Below are 17,500 nucleotides of genomic sequence, written 5' to 3' on the forward strand. Positions count from 1 at the left end.
CAATTTATAACGGAAGAAAAACAAAATAATTTCCTTTTTTATTTTCACGAATCCACATATTTTTGATATAATATTTCTTCTTATCTCTTGAAGTAAGTGGGATTTTGTGTCTTCAGTTATTGTTTGTAATAAAAAACTTCATAATAATAATAATAATAATAATAATAATAATAATAATAATAATAATAATAATAATAATAATAATAATAATAATAATAATAAGCCATTGCTCGGAAAAATAAACTTTTCTTTTAGTTGAGGTGCAATATTTTTTAGCATAACTGTACTGACAAAAGTTATATATAGATATATATACATATGTATCTTTTCACTAACCTATTCTCTCTCTCTCTCTCTCTCTCTCTCTCTCTCTCTCTCTCTCTCTCTCTCTCTGCATAACCAATATCTCCCTCATCTCCTCATTTCCTACAGATATCTTGGAAGAAGAAGAAGTTATTTTCCTCACTCTTGTGACAAAGTCCTTAAACCTGACACGTGTAAAGGTATATGCTTTGATGTTTAGCCCATTCCCACGACATACAGGTAAGGCAAATAGATAGGCTAACTTTAGCAAACTGGATGAAAGCCCTGCCGCCATGTTTAATGTTTTCCAGAGCCCTCCAGTGAGAGAGAGAGGGAGAGAGAGAGAGAGAGAGATGGTTAAATGAATATGGGTCAAGCGTAATGACGTGGGATTATAATGAAAGGGTTTACCTGACCTTAATCCTTTTATGCTTGCTGCAAATGCTGCCTGTTCATGGCTTGGGGTTTAAGCTTATGTGGATGTAACCTAACTCTTCTCTCTCTCTCTCTCTCTCTCTCTCTCTCTCTCTCTCTCTCTCTCTCTCTCTCTCTCTCTCTCTCTCTTGTTACAAATTTCCTCTCAAGCCTTTATAACATTCAGTCGTAGCAGAAAGAGAGAGAGAGATATATATATAAAGAAATAAAAGAGAGAGAGAGAGAGAGAGAGAGAGAGAGAGAGAGAGAGAGAGAGAGATGTCACATACAACTCTCGAGAAAAGCAACAAGAAATAAAATCCCAATTATCAGGATTCCTTGTTACGTCAAAATCACCTTAATTAACGATCCACTTTCTTTGTTTCTTTGTTCCTTTGTGACTCCTCCAGCAACGAAGTACTCCAAAAGGATTCCCAATTAACAAGAGGCATTAAGAAGATGTTTTAATTATGTCTTTTTAAGTAAAAATGTTTATTTTTTGTTTGAGTTTAACCCGGAAAAGTTTTAAAGGGTTGTCTTAATCCATACCTTGATCGTCTGTAAAAATGATGGGCCGTTGTAAAGGTCCCACAAGGTTCCTAACTACTAGAGGGAAGGAAAGAGAGGGTTTGGAGAGCCGTTTCAAGGCAAAGTCCTATTAATACTACTACTATTAATAGGAGTTGTGTTTCTTAAGTTTAAACAGGTTTTATTAAGCAAATTCATTCATTATCTTAATAAAACATTATATAGAATCCACCTCCTTTGAGTTTGCAAGTTTAAACAGGTTTTATGAAGCAAATTCATTCATTATCTTAATAAAACATTGTATCTTACGAATTCATCTCACTCTTGAAATGATTCCACTTTTTAAAACGACCCCCCCATCATTCATTCAGCTAAAGATCTCTGAATCTCTGTCATTTCCATAAACCAGTCCCTGGCCATTACCGGAGCCTCCGTATCAGCAGAGAACCGTAATGCCTCCAGTTATAATCTCTGTCCCGATTGGCTATAAGTGGCTATAAAAGTGGATTTATGGCCGTGTTAAATATCGGCTTTCATTTTGTTTCTCGCTTGTCGTAAAAACAGAGTGGGGAGGTTTGAATGTGCATTTTTTTTTCACTGAGAGAGAGAGAGAGGGGTTGGGTGTTCGACTTTCACGAGATTAAACTTCGTGATTATTCAAGAATTGTTCTGATCATCAAAAGTAATAATTCTGTTCATTCAAGTCTGTTTTTCAGAGAGAGAGAGAGAGAGAGAGAGAGAGAGAGAGAGAGAGAGAGAGAGAGGTTTGCCATTCATAAGATTAAACTCTCTGATTATCAAAAGTGATTCTACTTTCCAGAGAGAGAGAGAGAGAGAGAGAGAGAGAGAGATGTTTGACCTTCACGAGAGTAACTCCGGGATTATCAAAACTGATTCTACTTTTCAGAGAGAGAGAGAGAGAGAGAGAGAGAGAGAGAGAGAGAGAGAGAGAGATTAGCTGCCAATACTGCTCGTACATTAACTTAGCCTTCGTGCATTCCACACCACGGAAAAGCCCAGTAAATCTCTCAAGGGAAAGCTTCTCACGCAAAGATTATTCTTTCGCACTTAATCATGAACCTGTCAAAGGTATATGCTTTGCATAAACCTTTTTTGCATAGAGATGACAAAAATAAATGACAGTTTTACAGTATACAACAAAGAGGCTGCCATTTTGGGAGAGACCTCAATTGACATTATAAAATGCTTACTTTTTCAATATATACAAATGAAAACATAAGCTTTGGAGGTGCAGTTAGGTTACCTCGTTGGGTGAAAATAGAAATGGATTTAGAATAGATTTGAAATTCGAGGCAGAAATAGACTTTTCCATGATATCAGGTCACGCGACTTCGTCAGCTGAAATCCTCTTGCATGGACTGAGCCTTATCGAGTCTAGTATCTGCTTTACAAAGTGATACAGTCTCTCTCTCTCTCTCTCTCTCTCTCTCTCTCTCTCTCTCTCTCTCTCTCTCTCTCTCTTTGCAGAAGGTAACAGACCACTTTAGTTTCTATAAAAACCTGAGTGTATTTGATAACGGACGATGTTTGATGGAACAAATGAATTTATTCTAAGTATCCATCATTATTATCAAGTATTTATAATTTATTGGCATCATTCTTATAATTTATTCATTGCGAGGGCGTGTATGTATATATGTGTATGTATATGTAATGCACACTAACTAATTAGTTACTAATTAGTTACCTATGTTTATATATATTTTCTATGTACTTGTATGTTTAATATATATATATATATATATATATATATATATATATATATATATATATATATATATATATATATATATATATATATATATATATAAAAATATATGTTATTGTTTCCCAAAAGAAGAATTAGTTATATATATAAGCTTATTCTTCCCCATTCTCTTTTTCCTGTCATCTTTATGACAGAGCTTTCATTTAAAAAAAAAAAAAAAAATAAGTATTTTAATTAAACTTATTTTTATATTTCTATCAGTCTGCTATGTAAAGGACAGTAAGTCGAAAGGCCTACCACCACTCCGTTGTTTCACTTTCCTTCGAGGCTTTTTCAAAGTTTGCCTCCTGACTGGGCAGGATTTCTGCATCCTTCCAGGAGAGACAGAGAGCCGGTCTTCTAGATTATTCCAACAGAATTAGTGGAAGGAGGACATCTGCAAGAATACATCTAGATATCCGACTATTTACCCGCTTTGACAGAGATCTTCTATTAGAAGTCTTCATCAAGGGACATAGCATACTTGGAGGAACTGAGTTCCTCCTTTCTGCACAGCCGGTATTCTAGATTATTCCAACAGAATTAGTGGAAGGAGGACATCTGCAAGAACACATCTAGATATCCGACTATTTACCCGCTTTGACAGAGATCTTCTATTAGAAGTCTTCATCAAGGGACATAGCATACTTGGAGGAAATGAGTTCCTCCTTTCTGCACAGCCGGTATTCTAGATTATTCCAACAGAATTAGCGGAAGGAGGACATCTGCAAGAATACATCTAGATATCCGACTATTTGCCCGCTTTGACACAGATCTTCTATTAGAAGTCTTCGTCAAGGGACATAGCATACTTGGAGGAACTGAGTTCCACCTTTCTGCACAGCCGGTCTTCTAGATTATTCCAACAGAATTAGTGGAAGGAGGACATCTGCAAGAATACATCTAGATATCGGACTATTTGCCCGCTTTGACACAGATCTTCTATTAGAAGTCTTCATCAAGGGACATAGCATACTTGGAGGAACTGAGTTCCTCCTTTCTGCACAGCCGGTCTTCTAGATTATTCCAACAGAATTAGTGGAAGGAGGACATCTGCAAGAATAAATCTAGACATCCGACTATTTGCCCGCTTTGACAGAGATCTTCTATTAGAAGTCTTCGTCAAGGGACATAGCATACTTGGAGGAACTGAGTTCCTCCTTTCTGCACAGCCGGTATTCTAGATTATTCCAACAGAATTAGCGGAAGGAGGACACCTGCAAGAATACATCTAGATATCCGACTATTTGCCTGCTTTGACACAGATCTTCTATTAGAAGTCTTCATCAAGGGACATAGCATACTTGGAGGAAATGAGTTCCTCCTTTCTGCACAGCCGGTATTCTAGATTATTCCAACAGAATTAGCGGAAGGAGGACATCTGCAAGAATACATCTAGATATCCGACTATTTGCCCGCTTTGACACAGATCTTCTATTAGAAGTCTTCATCAAGGGACATAGCATACTTGGAGAAACTGAGTTCCTCCTTTCTGCACAGCCGGTCTTCTAGATTATTCCAACAGAATGGTCAGAAGGAGGATATCTGCAAGAATACATCTAGATATCCGACTATTTGCCCGCTTTGACACAGATCTTCTATTAGAAGTCTTCATCAAGGGACATAGCATACTTGGAGGAACTGAGTTCCTCCTTTCTGCACAGCCGGTCTTCTAGATTATTCCAACAGAATGGTCAGAAGGAGGATATCTGCAAGAATACATCTAGATATCCGACTATTTGCCCGCTTTGACAGAGATCTTCTATTAGAAGTCTTCGTCAAGGGACATAGCATACTTGGAGGAACTGAGTTCCTCCTTTCTGCACAGCCGGTCTTCTAGATTATTCCAACAGAATTGGTGGAAGGAGGACATCTGCAAGAATACATCTAGATATCCGACTATTTGCCCGCTTTGACACAGATCTTCTATTAGAAGTCTTCATCAAGGGACATAGCATACTTGGAGAAACTGAGTTCCTCCTTTCTGCACAGCCGGTCTTCTAGATTATTCCAACAGAATGGTCAGAAGGAGGATATCTGCAAGGATACATCGAGATATCCGACTGTTAGGAGACTGTCTGCCTTCTGAAGTGGTAGGGACCTCGCCAGCCATTGACTCTCACCCTGAGAGCCCTTTCGCCTGCCCGCCGAACAGCTTCAGTCTTCTCAGGGACCCTTGGAGGAAAGTTCTTCCGCCTGCTGATTATTCCAACAGATGGGGATATCTCACCAGCCGTTGACCGACTGTTAGGAGACTGTCTGCCTTCTGAAGTTCTTCCAGCCTGCCTCACCCTGGGGATCTCGCCAGCCCGTTGAACCTCACTCTCCCCGGGAAAGTTCTTCCGCCTGCCGAGATGGGGGGATCTCACCAGCCGTTGGCTCTCCCCGGGAAAGTTCGTCTGTCCGCCGAACAGCCGTTGGCTCTCGCTGGATAAGAGTTCCTCTTCCTGACGCCTTGGTTAGGAAGATCCCTGGCTGTTGGCTCTCACCCTGAGAGCTCATCCTCCCTCCGAACAGCTGTTGACTCTAGCCAGTGAGTGACTAGTTGGGGTAAATTCCCCGGCCCTTGACTCCCACTGGGAGAGCTCGTCCCTCTACTGGGAGTGGGGAAGGAACAGCTGTTAATCCTCCCTGGAATGGTTCGTCCTCCACCCTTCCGTTTGAGGGCCTGTTGTCGCAAGACTTACTGCTAAACTTCGGAGGAATCACTTGTGCGTCTCATCAGCTGTAATTTCTCCTTCAGGAGCATTTGATGCCGATCTGAAACTTCTAACAACTTTCCAAGACAGTCCTCCACGTTCCCGCAGTGATTAGCGTAATCCTTGGCAAACCAGTCCTCAAAATAGGCCGCGTCTTTCTTGCAATCCTCATTCTCGCGTTCTAGTTCCACAATCTGGAGGGCCATCGACTCCTTCTCGTTCCTTATCTCGTCGCGGGCTGTCAACGCTTTAGTCATCTGTGTCCTTACCATCTTTGTCTCCTTTAAAATAGACCTTTTCTCTTCCTCATTCTTCCTTTCCTTGTCGGCCATTTCTCTCTTGAGGTCTCTGACTTCTTTTTCCAAGACCTGATTACGTTCTTTGTACGTTGTAAAAAGTCCCTTTTTACAACTTAGGTCCTCCAGGGCTACCTTCAACTCCGAGTTCTCCCTCCTGACAATATGGACTGTTTTCTCCCATTCTTGCAAGTCGAGCTCTCGTTGTCGTCTCTCCTCCTCCATCTCCAGAATCTTCCTCCTCAAAAGTTTGATTTGGTCAGATTGTCTGTCAATGATCCTTTGCAGTCGAACGGCATCAGTACCTTCACGTACTTATTATTATTATTATTATTATTATTATTATTATTATTATTATTATTATTATTATTATTATTATTATTATTATTATTATTATTAAAATATTTCAAAACAGTTTAAGTCTGCCATTCAAAATTTCCTGCGTTTTCTTTGACCTGAGACTGAGAGAGAAAATCTATGACACATGCTCTCTCTCTCTCTCTCTCTCTCTCTCTCTCTCTCTCTCTCTCTCTCTCTCTCTCTCTCTCTCTCTCTCTCTCTCTCTCTCATTAATGGGATTTCAGCAAAGGTAAACCAGCTTTAAGATTCAAAAGAATTAGATTTTATTGAAAATGGCGAGGGTTGTGAAAAACATCATGCAATTGTATTTATAGGGTTGTAAAATGTTATAATAATAGCGAAAAGGCCAAAAAATAAGTACAATGAACTTGAATTCAAAGACAGTTCATATTAGTGGTGTTTAAATTGACTAAACTTGAAAGTTTAATTTTTTCTTTTATGACTCTGCTGTAAAAAATAAGCAATAGAAATGTATTTCTCAAGAATTATATAGACCCATTGCTTAGGCCTACGCTTTTGTAGCTCTCTCTTTAAGTAAACAAACGAATACGCAAAACAATATGATGATAAATAAATAAATAACAGATATTTATGTCGCTAAAATCATGGTGTGCTCAAAATTTCATTTTTAGACCTAAGCTGAGAACTCTTAGCTAACTATTGTGTTTTTAAGGTCAAATTTAATATCTAGAGCTACTTGAGTACATAAAAAAATCATCATATGTTAATAAAACATAGAAAAATATTACTTTAATTGTTATTTATGACTTTTTTTACAAGTACTTTAGAAGTTCTAGAGCCAATGAAACTCCTCTTGGGTAATTTAAATCAATTTCGTCTTTTTGTTTTGTGAAATAGTGTCACTATTTCACTTTATTTTCTCTGGGGGATAGTGTTAAATGAAGGACAATGAGTTACGTAAACATAAAATAAATAATATTTATGCTTTCGTTAATTTGTAAAACGAACAAATATACTTTTAATAGGATATTCCGTGCTCAGAGTAACTAAGGGATCATGGCAGGCGTTTTAGTTTAGTCTGCTATAAATTACGTTTTCTTTGATTGATTTCCGTCACGTTTTCTTTTATGGAGCGGAAATTCACGAAATATATATAATAAAAAAAAAAGGAAATTTGATATTGAAATTAATCAGTAAATATATAAATATCTTTGTGTGTTCGTCATCGTTGAATCTTGATAAAATATTTTCTTTAAAGGTTATGGAATCAAATACCTGTCATATTCTAGCTAAAAGAACCTTGACTGCATGTATGTATACATTTATGTATGTATGTATGTATGTACTTATAAATATACTTTGACGTACATTACATACATACACAATAAAGTTTGTGTATGTATGTATGTATGCATATATATATATATATATATATATATATATATATATATATATATATATATATATATATATATATATATATATATATATATATATATATATATATATATATATATATATATATATATATATATATATATATATATATATATATATATATATATATATATATATATATATATATATATATATATATATATATATATATATATATATATATATATATATATATATATATATATATGTATATATATATATATATATATATAGAGAGAGAGAGAGAGAGAGAGAGAGAGAGAGAGAGAGAGAGACATTGCAAAGGTCATTAAACATGATAGCCGAATGACAGCCATTTCCCAAATAAGAAACTAAGATCTATTAGGCAAAAAGAACTGACCTCTTCAATAATGACCATCAAATTGCTCCCTGACCTTTGACCTTTGAAATCACAAGGCAGGGATGAGAGACCCTTAAACAGAAAGCTTCCACACTTATTACAAAACCTGAATTCTGTCATGCATAATTTTTTTTATCTTGTTTTGTAATATAAAGCAACACATTTTTGTCATCTTTTGTAATGAAATAGAAGACATATTCATTTTATTTATTGTAAAATCAATTAAGCTATGTATTTTTCTAAGTTAAAATTTTTTTTCATTAGTATATAATGAAAAGTCGTTTTATTTTTGGCTTCGAATAGAAATAATATAATATAATTTAAATTTACTTTTTTATATTTTATAAAACTAAAAAACTATTTTTAGTTTGGGATATAATCCAAGAATTTATTACTTGTCTTCTCATTGTAAAATAGATAAAATTTAACATTTTATTTCAATTTTATTTTGCAATTTTATCTTTTATACATAAAATAGATTCTCTCTGAATATAAATATATAACAGACAATATTCGCTTTAATATACATAAATCAATCTGTATATTTTAAGTAAGACAAAGAATGCCTTTGTATTTTCATGATAATAAGATATTTTAAGCTTTTAGCAGTAAGAAAATAAATTTCATACTTTGTAGCATTTATTGAAAATTCTTGTGTATTTTAAAGTTTAATATCAATATTTTTTTGACAGAAATAAATAGATAATCGGTATCATTAAAGTACATTTGTTTGCAAAAATAAATTAATGATTTTATTATTATAACTAACATGATTTTTTTTCCTTTATGCCAAAAAAATTGCGAAATCAGTGAAAACAAATTTCCTTTCAAATGGTGCCGTAACGGGAACGTCTTATGAGGAGGAGGTGGCGGGGGTGGGGGCGGCAGCTGGGGTTAGGTTATTATCATGGGGGGGGGGGCGGGGGGATTGGGGGATTGGACGAAGAGGGGTGGGGGTCACTGTCCCAGTCCTGGTACCACTGAGTTTGCGTGACGACTCGAGACAGCAGTGAGCTGGGAGCCTAATCCCAGCTCCACACGCTACCTGTCTGCGGCAGGAGAAGGACCGAAGGATCTCTCGACTGGAGTCCTACTGCCCTATACGATCTAAAATATCCCCCTAGGACGCCCGCATCCTTCTACAGCAGTGCCTTCCGTCGTGGAAGCATCCCGAGTTTTCATAGCACCTGAAGGACTTTGGCAAAAGAAAATTCTTGACGACGCTTCGGGATTTTAGGCAACTTTTCTGATCAGAAAAAGTTAGAGAAGAAGAAGTTTCATGTTTTTGTTTTCATTTTACAAAGTTCATTCATCCCTCGCTCGTTTCTGGATGACCAGTTGAATGACTGGTGGATGACTGTCCATTCATTCAGCGTCGGGAAATGTCATATACTTTTTGAGTCTATGAACCATGAGATGAATTTTGAATATCTGATTCTCACGATTATGAATGTATGGTGAATTAAAGTTTGATAGTGACAGTTCGTGGATTTTAAAAGATAAAACTTCATCATGAACAGGTAATGTGATTATATGGTGACTGGTTATGATTTATGATTTAAAAAACTCATTAAATAGCTTTGCATGAAACAGAAATATATACTTTACAAAAAATTATCTATTTCCTTTTTTATACATTTGTTCTTATAACGATTATTCTTTTTAGAAATAATTAATAATTAAGGCAAAAGATTTAAGATAGAAATTAACTTTAAAAAGAAGTCTTCTTCTTATTTTAACTGGATATATTTCCACTTTTAGGTAGTTCATTTTTCTTAATAATATAACTCTAAAAGTTAAAATAATTTATGATATTATTTCTCCCAAAAACCAATTATTTTTTTATCTATAAACTTAGTAATGTTTTGAAGATGGATTAAATTTAACAAGAACATCTAGACAACATTTTTAGAGTAAACTTAACATATGTATATTCATGACATAAACAATTTATTTGTATGATTGTTTGAGATAAATCACCTCCAGTTTAGGTAAACAATTTCAAGAACAATTTTAGGAAACGAAAGGAAATTATTAAAAGGAAATATGACCTATAGAAAAATGCGAAACTAATTAGACATTTTGTGAACAAATATGGAATATAAATTCAAGCAAATATTTTCTGACAGGAAAATACTTTCCACGAATTCAGCAATGAAGTAATTGATGATACAATTTGTCTTTCTGCTTTTTGCAAATTGTTTCACGACAGAGGAAGAGGGAACCATGCTTTAATTAAAGACAGAATTCATGAGGCAATAAATATTCCATTTCAAAAAACATTGAAATGAAGGTTTTGATGACTTTTATTTTGCATTTTATTGCCTCTTCAATTTCGTCAACTCTTTTGTTTAAAAAAAGATAATTATCTTTTGTTTTATCCTCACAACTCCAGTATCTCACTTACTTGATAAACAGAGTTGGGAATATGTGTGAAAAATTAAAAATTGCAGAGGATGAACACGAATAGCTGAAAATATATTGAAACAGAAACGGTGCCCTCAAATATTTTTATGAAAATGGGGCTGTTATAAGTTAATCTATCAATTACAGGTTAAGTTGATTGTTTAACCAATTAGCTTTCTCTAAAAACTATGATAGTAAAAGTGATGAGTGGTATAATGTGCTCAACATCCTCATGTTTGTAATTCAGAAAAAAGCTTAGTATCCAGTGAAATTTTTGAAGCTTATTCAGAAAGCCAAATTTCTGTGGGTAAGTTATTTTCAGTACAAGCTTACCGGAAGTTTTCATTAAGCTGTAAAGCTTTTTTTCAGAATTTCCAATGAGAAAATCAAACTTTGGAGTTATGTAAGAGAAAATATCCGAACGATATTTCTTGGAAAATGATTGTCGAAGCGTAGTGGAAAAGTGAAATATTTTTCTTTGTGGATTTCAATAAAGAAAGAATCATTCATTTACTGACCTTCTACAGTAGATCCTGGATAGAGAAGATTAATTAAGCTTTTAGGAAATAAATAAAGGTGTTGAATGACATGAAACGTTTTAAATGAAGTCCCTAACAAAAATGGCAGATGCCCAACGTGACTAGGATGGGTTTTGGACAAACCCAGGCATGGAACCTTCCAAAATTTACCCCGAGGACCTCCCGAAGGACTTCACGCTGCTGATGAGAGCTAGCAGCCCTTGGAGGGAGAACGCCTCCTACGGCCTGTGGCCCAATGGTTCCTTCCAGGAGGAGAACTTCGATATTTGGGACACGTCTGCTGAAGGAGGGTTCCTGAACCATTCCTTTGGGCTCGACAGTAACCTGACGGGTAACGAGACGGAGTACCTGCCCTACAGCCTCCGCCCGGAGACCTACTTGGTTCCTGCTGTCTTCGCCATCATCTTCCTGACGGGGGTGGTGGGCAACGGGGCTCTCATCTTCATGTTTCTGAAGCATCCGAAGTTATGGTGAGTTTCTTTTAGTAATGTTTCTTTGGCTGATCTAATCGTATTTGTGGACTTTCTCATTGTTATGTCTTGTGCAGTAGACTTTTGAGTCATGCTTCTTTAATTTTATGATATTTGTGTAATGTTTCTCATTGTTATGTCTTGTGCAGTAGACTTTTCAGTCATGTTTCTACAGGTTTATGATATTTTGTAATGTTTCTCATTTTTATGTCTTGTGCAGTAGACTTTTGAGTCATGTTTCTACAGGTTTATGATATTTTTGTAGCGTTTCTCATCCTTATGCTTTTTATAATGAGCTTTTTAGTCGTTTTTCTTTGAGTGGTCTAATCGTATCTTTGTAGAGTTTCCCATTCTTATGCTACGTATAATGAGCACTTGAGTAATGTTTCTTTGACTGAGCTAATGATATTTTTTTGTGTTTCTCTTTCTTATATCTTGAGCAATAAATTTTGGGTAATGTTTCATTCATATAATAATATTTATGTATTGTTTCTCATTCTCATGGGTTTCATAAAGAGATTTTGAGTCATGATTCTTTGATCTAACGATATTTGTGTATTGTTTCTCATCTTATGCTTTGTTATATATAACTATACTTCAGCACCATGCAAATTCCATTTCAGCCTCCGTATTAAAACGGCCCCATAATATTAATATTCAAAAATATGAACGCCATCACTTTTCAGATAATAGAGCTTCCTTTCGGCATATCTTAAACCCACTCAGATATACGAAGGCATAATTACTGAGAAGAAAAGAGCTAAGAGGCAATATATGCCCCACATTATTTTGGAGGCTGGCTTTGGGAACCGAAAATATATAATTATCTCTTTCTACTCTGTAAGGAGAGAGAGAGAGAGAGAGAGAGAGAGAGAGAGAGAGAGAGAGAGAGAGAGAGAGAGAGAAAGGATTGAAACTGAGAGAATTAGAGAGCTAGACACACAAACAGACTGAATGGGTATATGCTTCTGGTTTCATATGAATAATAATTATATCGGATATTTTTATTTTATCTCCATAATCTTTTTTTTATTATGGCCAAGCAAGGCTGACAAAATAGTGGATTGCTTTTGTTCAAGAATAAATAATTTTTTTATATCATATTAACATCCACATTAATTCTAGAGAATAGTCATTTTTGTTGAGTAATATAAATCTCCTTGGTGTTCTACAGATGAATACTTTTTTTTAATTATACAAAAAATAATAAGTTGTTTACCTGTAGAAAATTATATGGTTTGAATCAAAGGTAATAGGAAGGTATTTTATGTACTGTAAAAAAAAAAAGGTATATAAAAAAGAAATAGATGCATTAGGCAAACAACTACAAAAAGTACCCACGACCCACATAACTACAAAAGCACATAACCACAACTACAAAAAACTGCAAAACTTACCCAAGACCAATCAGAATTCTATTCAAAACCACTCTACAAATACATTATATTGAAATCTGATTAAAAAAAAAAATAAAAAATGAGCCAAAGTTTCTTCAGCGCAGTCGAGTTTTCTGCACAGCCACTGCAGCGTACAATCAAGGCCACCGAAATTAGATTTATCTTTCGGTGGTCTCGTTATAATGCTGTATGAGCCGCGGCCCATAAACCTTTAACCACGGCCCGGTGGTGGCCTGTCCTATATCGTTGCCAGATGCACGATAAAGGCTAACCTTAACCTTAAATCAAATAAAAACTACAGAGGCTAGAGGGCTGCAATTTGGTGTGTTTGATGATTAGAGGGTGGATGATCAACGTACCAATTCGCAGCCCTCTAGCCTCAGCAGTTTTTAAGATTTGGAGGCGGACAGAAAAAGTGCGGATGGACAGACGAAGCCGGCACAATAGTTTTCATTTACAGAAAACTATTAGAAACTACTGAGGCTAGAGGGCTGCAATTTGGTACGTTTGATGACTGGAGGTTGGATGGTCAATGTACCAATTCGCAGCCCTCTAGCCTCAGTAGTTTTGAAGATATGAGGGTGGACGGACAGACAAAACCGGCACAATAGTTTCCTTTTACAGAAAACTTAGAGGCAAACAGACCATAAATAAATCACTATAAAAATGACTCATGTAAACTCGGTGGAATTCTAAGAAGGCTCAACACCAATTTCCCCTGAGGCGTTTGTGAGATTCAAGCGCCGAGCGAAAATAGACACCAAATTAAACTCCGGCAAAAGAAAAAAGAAACGTTTGGGCAAACAGCAGCGTCATCTGCAATGCATGGGGCTCGATTACAGAGAGAGACGAAAAATGCTTCCGAAAAAAAAAAAAAAAAAAAAACACGTTTTCAGGATTTTTTGGGAAGTTTGGTGTGGGATAAACAGAAGGGCCCTTTGATAATCCTCTCTCGTGAGTTGCTTGGTCCCTCCAAGATGGAAATTGGGGGAGGTAGGAGGCTGTTTGTTATTATTATTATTATTATTATTATTATTATTATTATTATTATTATTATTATTATTATTATTAAGACAGGGAAGAAATCAGAAACTAAATAAAAACCATTATTATTATTATTATTATTATTATTATTATTATGAAACTGATCATAAGAATCGTAATGATACTCATTATCATACCCACCCCATGAGAGATGATAACAGTGACACTATCAATAAGGAAACAGAGATAAAATCCTATTATTCAACAATGAAAGTATCCAGTTCATAACCAAAGCCTATTTTCTTTCTCTCCCAACAGGAGTGCCCCAAACATCCACCTGGTGTCCCTGGCAGCAGGTGACCTCCTGATGGTGCTACTGACCGTGCCCTTCACGTCGATGGTGTACACGCTGCCCTCATACCCATTTGGGGAAGCCGTGTGCCGGGCATCGGAGTTTGCCAAGGACCTCAGCCTTGGCATCACCGTATTCACCCTGACTGCCCTGAGCGCGGACCGATACCTGGCCATTGTCAAGCCGGTCACTACCCACGTGTCAGAACACGCCAGGAAGTTTGCGATCGGCTTGGCGGTGGGTATTTGGGTACTGTCGGCCATTTTGGCAGCCCCTGCGGCCATTTTCTCGCAAGTACCTGCCCTTTTTACCCCCAAGGGAGATGCATTCTACATATGCACCCCTTTCCCCAAGCACCTAGGGGAGCTGTACCCGAAAGTCCACACCATCGTCAGGGTCACCTTATATTACCTGCTCCCGCTGTCCCTCATAGGGTTCTTCTACGTCATGATGGCGCGCCACCTCCTGGTGTCCGCGAGACACCTTCCCGGAGAAGGCGCGGGCGCCGCGGCTGGCCAGCAGAGGCAGATCCAGGCCAGGCGGAAGGTGGCGAAGATGGTGCTGGCCTTCGTGATCATCTTCGCCATCTGCTTCCTGCCCATCAACATCTACATCCTGTGGTGGCACTTCTGCCCGAGCTCCCAGGACGACTACAACGTCTACTGGCACTCCTTCAGGATAGTAGGGTTCTGCCTGAGCTTCACCAACTCCTGCATCAACCCCATCGCCCTCTACTGCGTCAGCGGGACCTTCCGGAAGCACTACAACCGCCACGTGCTCTGCTGGTGCGTCAGCGGGAGGAAGCCGCTTCAGAGGGACTTCGACGGGACTGAGTGTACCCAGGCGTCGAGGTGCACCCACAACAGGACAGTGGAGGTCCCCCTGAGTGTGATTGGGGACAAAATTGGGGGGAGCCAGCCGCCCGACATCGCCTCACTCTCACGAACACGGCCGTCCTCACCTCTAAACTTTATCACAGTCCATCGTCAATAGTGTGATTTGTCTGGTCTTCTCTTCATTATGGGAGACTTAATAGCTGTACACAGATTAGCTTCATATCCTAATCCTCATACAAATCCATCAAGTGATCCCCTAATCATCATTCTGTCGTTATTTTTCGTTACTTTCTGCATTATAAACTTCCAGACAACATTCCACTGCAGACATTGTAAGATCTCAATATATACATCCTTTTGTGAATTTTCACAGATATTTGTAGATAAACATCAAACCAGCTTAACATAATGGATTTTCTATTACACTGAATCTTTGATTTTAACAACATTCATGTCAGTTCTTAAACTATTCTCTTGATAAGCATTAAATTCTTATAACTATATACTACCCATCATTAGATTACTTTTATCTGAACACCAATATGTTAATCTTCATAGATATTTTATAGATAGACAATTATCCTTCACCATGACCTATTACCTGATAGATGTATAATTTTTCAGACTCCTGTTATCAATACCTAGAGTCTATCCTGTAAATTACATAATTACAATTTAAATCATGTAAAAAAGTTTAATGATTCTTCAGTGAGGGCATTTGTGTATTCTGTAAATTATTGTATTATTGTATTAATAATATTGTGCTTAAAAATACTTAGAAATATATTTCTATAAACAGGGTGATTCAGGCATTCTTAGGCATCTGTGTTCAAGTTACAGAACCTTTCACTACAGAAACTGTAAGGCACAGGGGAACAAGTGTGAGATTTACATTATGTAAATAGATATCTTATAAGGAAAGATGTAAATATAAATGCCATATAATCTATCAAAACGAGAAACTGATATCAAAATCTTCTCTTGGAGTGGTCAAGTGTCTAATACAGTAAGCTTTATAGTCTAATTGTAAAGGTATGCAACAGTGTGAACAAGAAGCCAGATGTATTGGCTGTCATAACTAAGACTCTATAAGCTTTGTAATTTCAAATGAACAGCAACTGTATTCTGTACTGAATCCTGTGATTTAGCTGAAATGCTGAATACTGCCCACAGATACTGCCCAGGATATATATAATGATGGGAAACTGCCAAAAATTCTTTTTGTACCTTGATCTGAAAACATGTCGCTTAATAGGTGTATACAACTCATTGTAGCCTTAAGTTAAAGTCTATACATTTGTTTCATCATATTCTGCATTCATTATACAATGTTTCAGCCTTGTCATTAAAAATTCCTGCTCATTCTCATATGAAAAAGGCTGGCTGGTTAAAGATTTCCTTGGCGTCTCACTGACTGTTCATTGTCTCATAAAAACAGCTGACTGACTAAATAATAATGTGATATTAACAGTTAAAACCAGTTTGATACTGAGCCAATCAACCACCTCATAATTACCCATGATCTCATAAATGAGTATACATAATCAACAGGAAAATTGTAGCTTAATCTACTTTGCCATTTAACGACTTAAACTGCCAATTAAACCATTTAAAATATCATTTAAACCATTCAAAATTAAATTTAACCAATTAAAATTCCTATTAAATCAATCAAAATACTATTTAAACCACTTAAAACACTATTTAAACCAATCAAAATACCATTTGACAATTCATAATGCAATTCAAACATTAAAAATTCCATTTAAATAATATAAAATACCATTTAAACCATTTAAATGCCATTTAAACCATTTAAAATACAATTTAAAGCCATTAATATACCATTTAAGTCACTTAAAATACCATTTAAACCTTTCAAATGCCATTTAAACTATATCAAATGCCATTTAAACCATTTAAAATACCAATTAAACCATTTAAAATACCATTTCAACCAATTAAGATATCATTTAAACCATTTAAAATACCATTTAAACCATTTCAAATGCCATTTAAACCATTTTAAAATACCATTTAAACCGATTAAAGGGATTTGTGGGCGAGACTAAGGGACACGCTGAATCCTTTAGCTCCGCCCACTCGTGGATTAAGGGGATTGAAAAAATGGCAAAGAATAGAAGTTATGTAGAACTAAGAATATGTTGCTTAATATGTTGTTGCTCTTGTGATGTTGTTCCCCTGTTGTTCTAGGCTGTACGTGCCTCATTAGATGTGTAAACGTTTTGCAAGTAGTCTTTGAATTTTCATTGTTGGCTGCTGAGCTTTTGTAGGTGGGGAAAATTATACACACACACACACACACACACACATATATATATATATATATATATATATATATATATATACATATATATATATATATATA

At 36.2% G+C, this 17,500-nt stretch overlaps 1 protein-coding gene and 1 pseudogene across 1 annotated transcript; one reads left to right on the plus strand and one right to left on the minus strand.

The window, feature by feature from the left end:
* Positions 1–5,702: 5,702 nt before the first annotated feature.
* On the minus strand, positions 5,703–6,233 carry LOC136856026 (protein POF1B-like). The gene has a single exon (XM_067133578.1). It carries the CDS (start codon positions 6,231–6,233, stop codon positions 5,703–5,705), a length of 531 nt encoding a protein of 176 aa, XP_066989679.1.
* Positions 6,234–10,477: 4,244 nt separating this feature from the next.
* On the plus strand, positions 10,478–17,422 carry LOC136856166 (neuropeptide CCHamide-1 receptor-like; annotated as a pseudogene).
* Positions 17,423–17,500: the final 78 nt, after the last annotated feature.

This window comes from Macrobrachium rosenbergii, chromosome 34 (assembly GCF_040412425.1).
Source record: "Macrobrachium rosenbergii isolate ZJJX-2024 chromosome 34, ASM4041242v1, whole genome shotgun sequence".
NCBI lineage: Eukaryota > Metazoa > Arthropoda > Malacostraca > Decapoda > Palaemonidae > Macrobrachium > Macrobrachium rosenbergii.

Coding starts and splice junctions, on each gene's coding strand:
- LOC136856026 (XM_067133578.1), bottom strand. CDS start 6,233: ATGGAGGAGGAGAGACGACAACGAGAGCTCGACTTGCAAGAATGGGAG.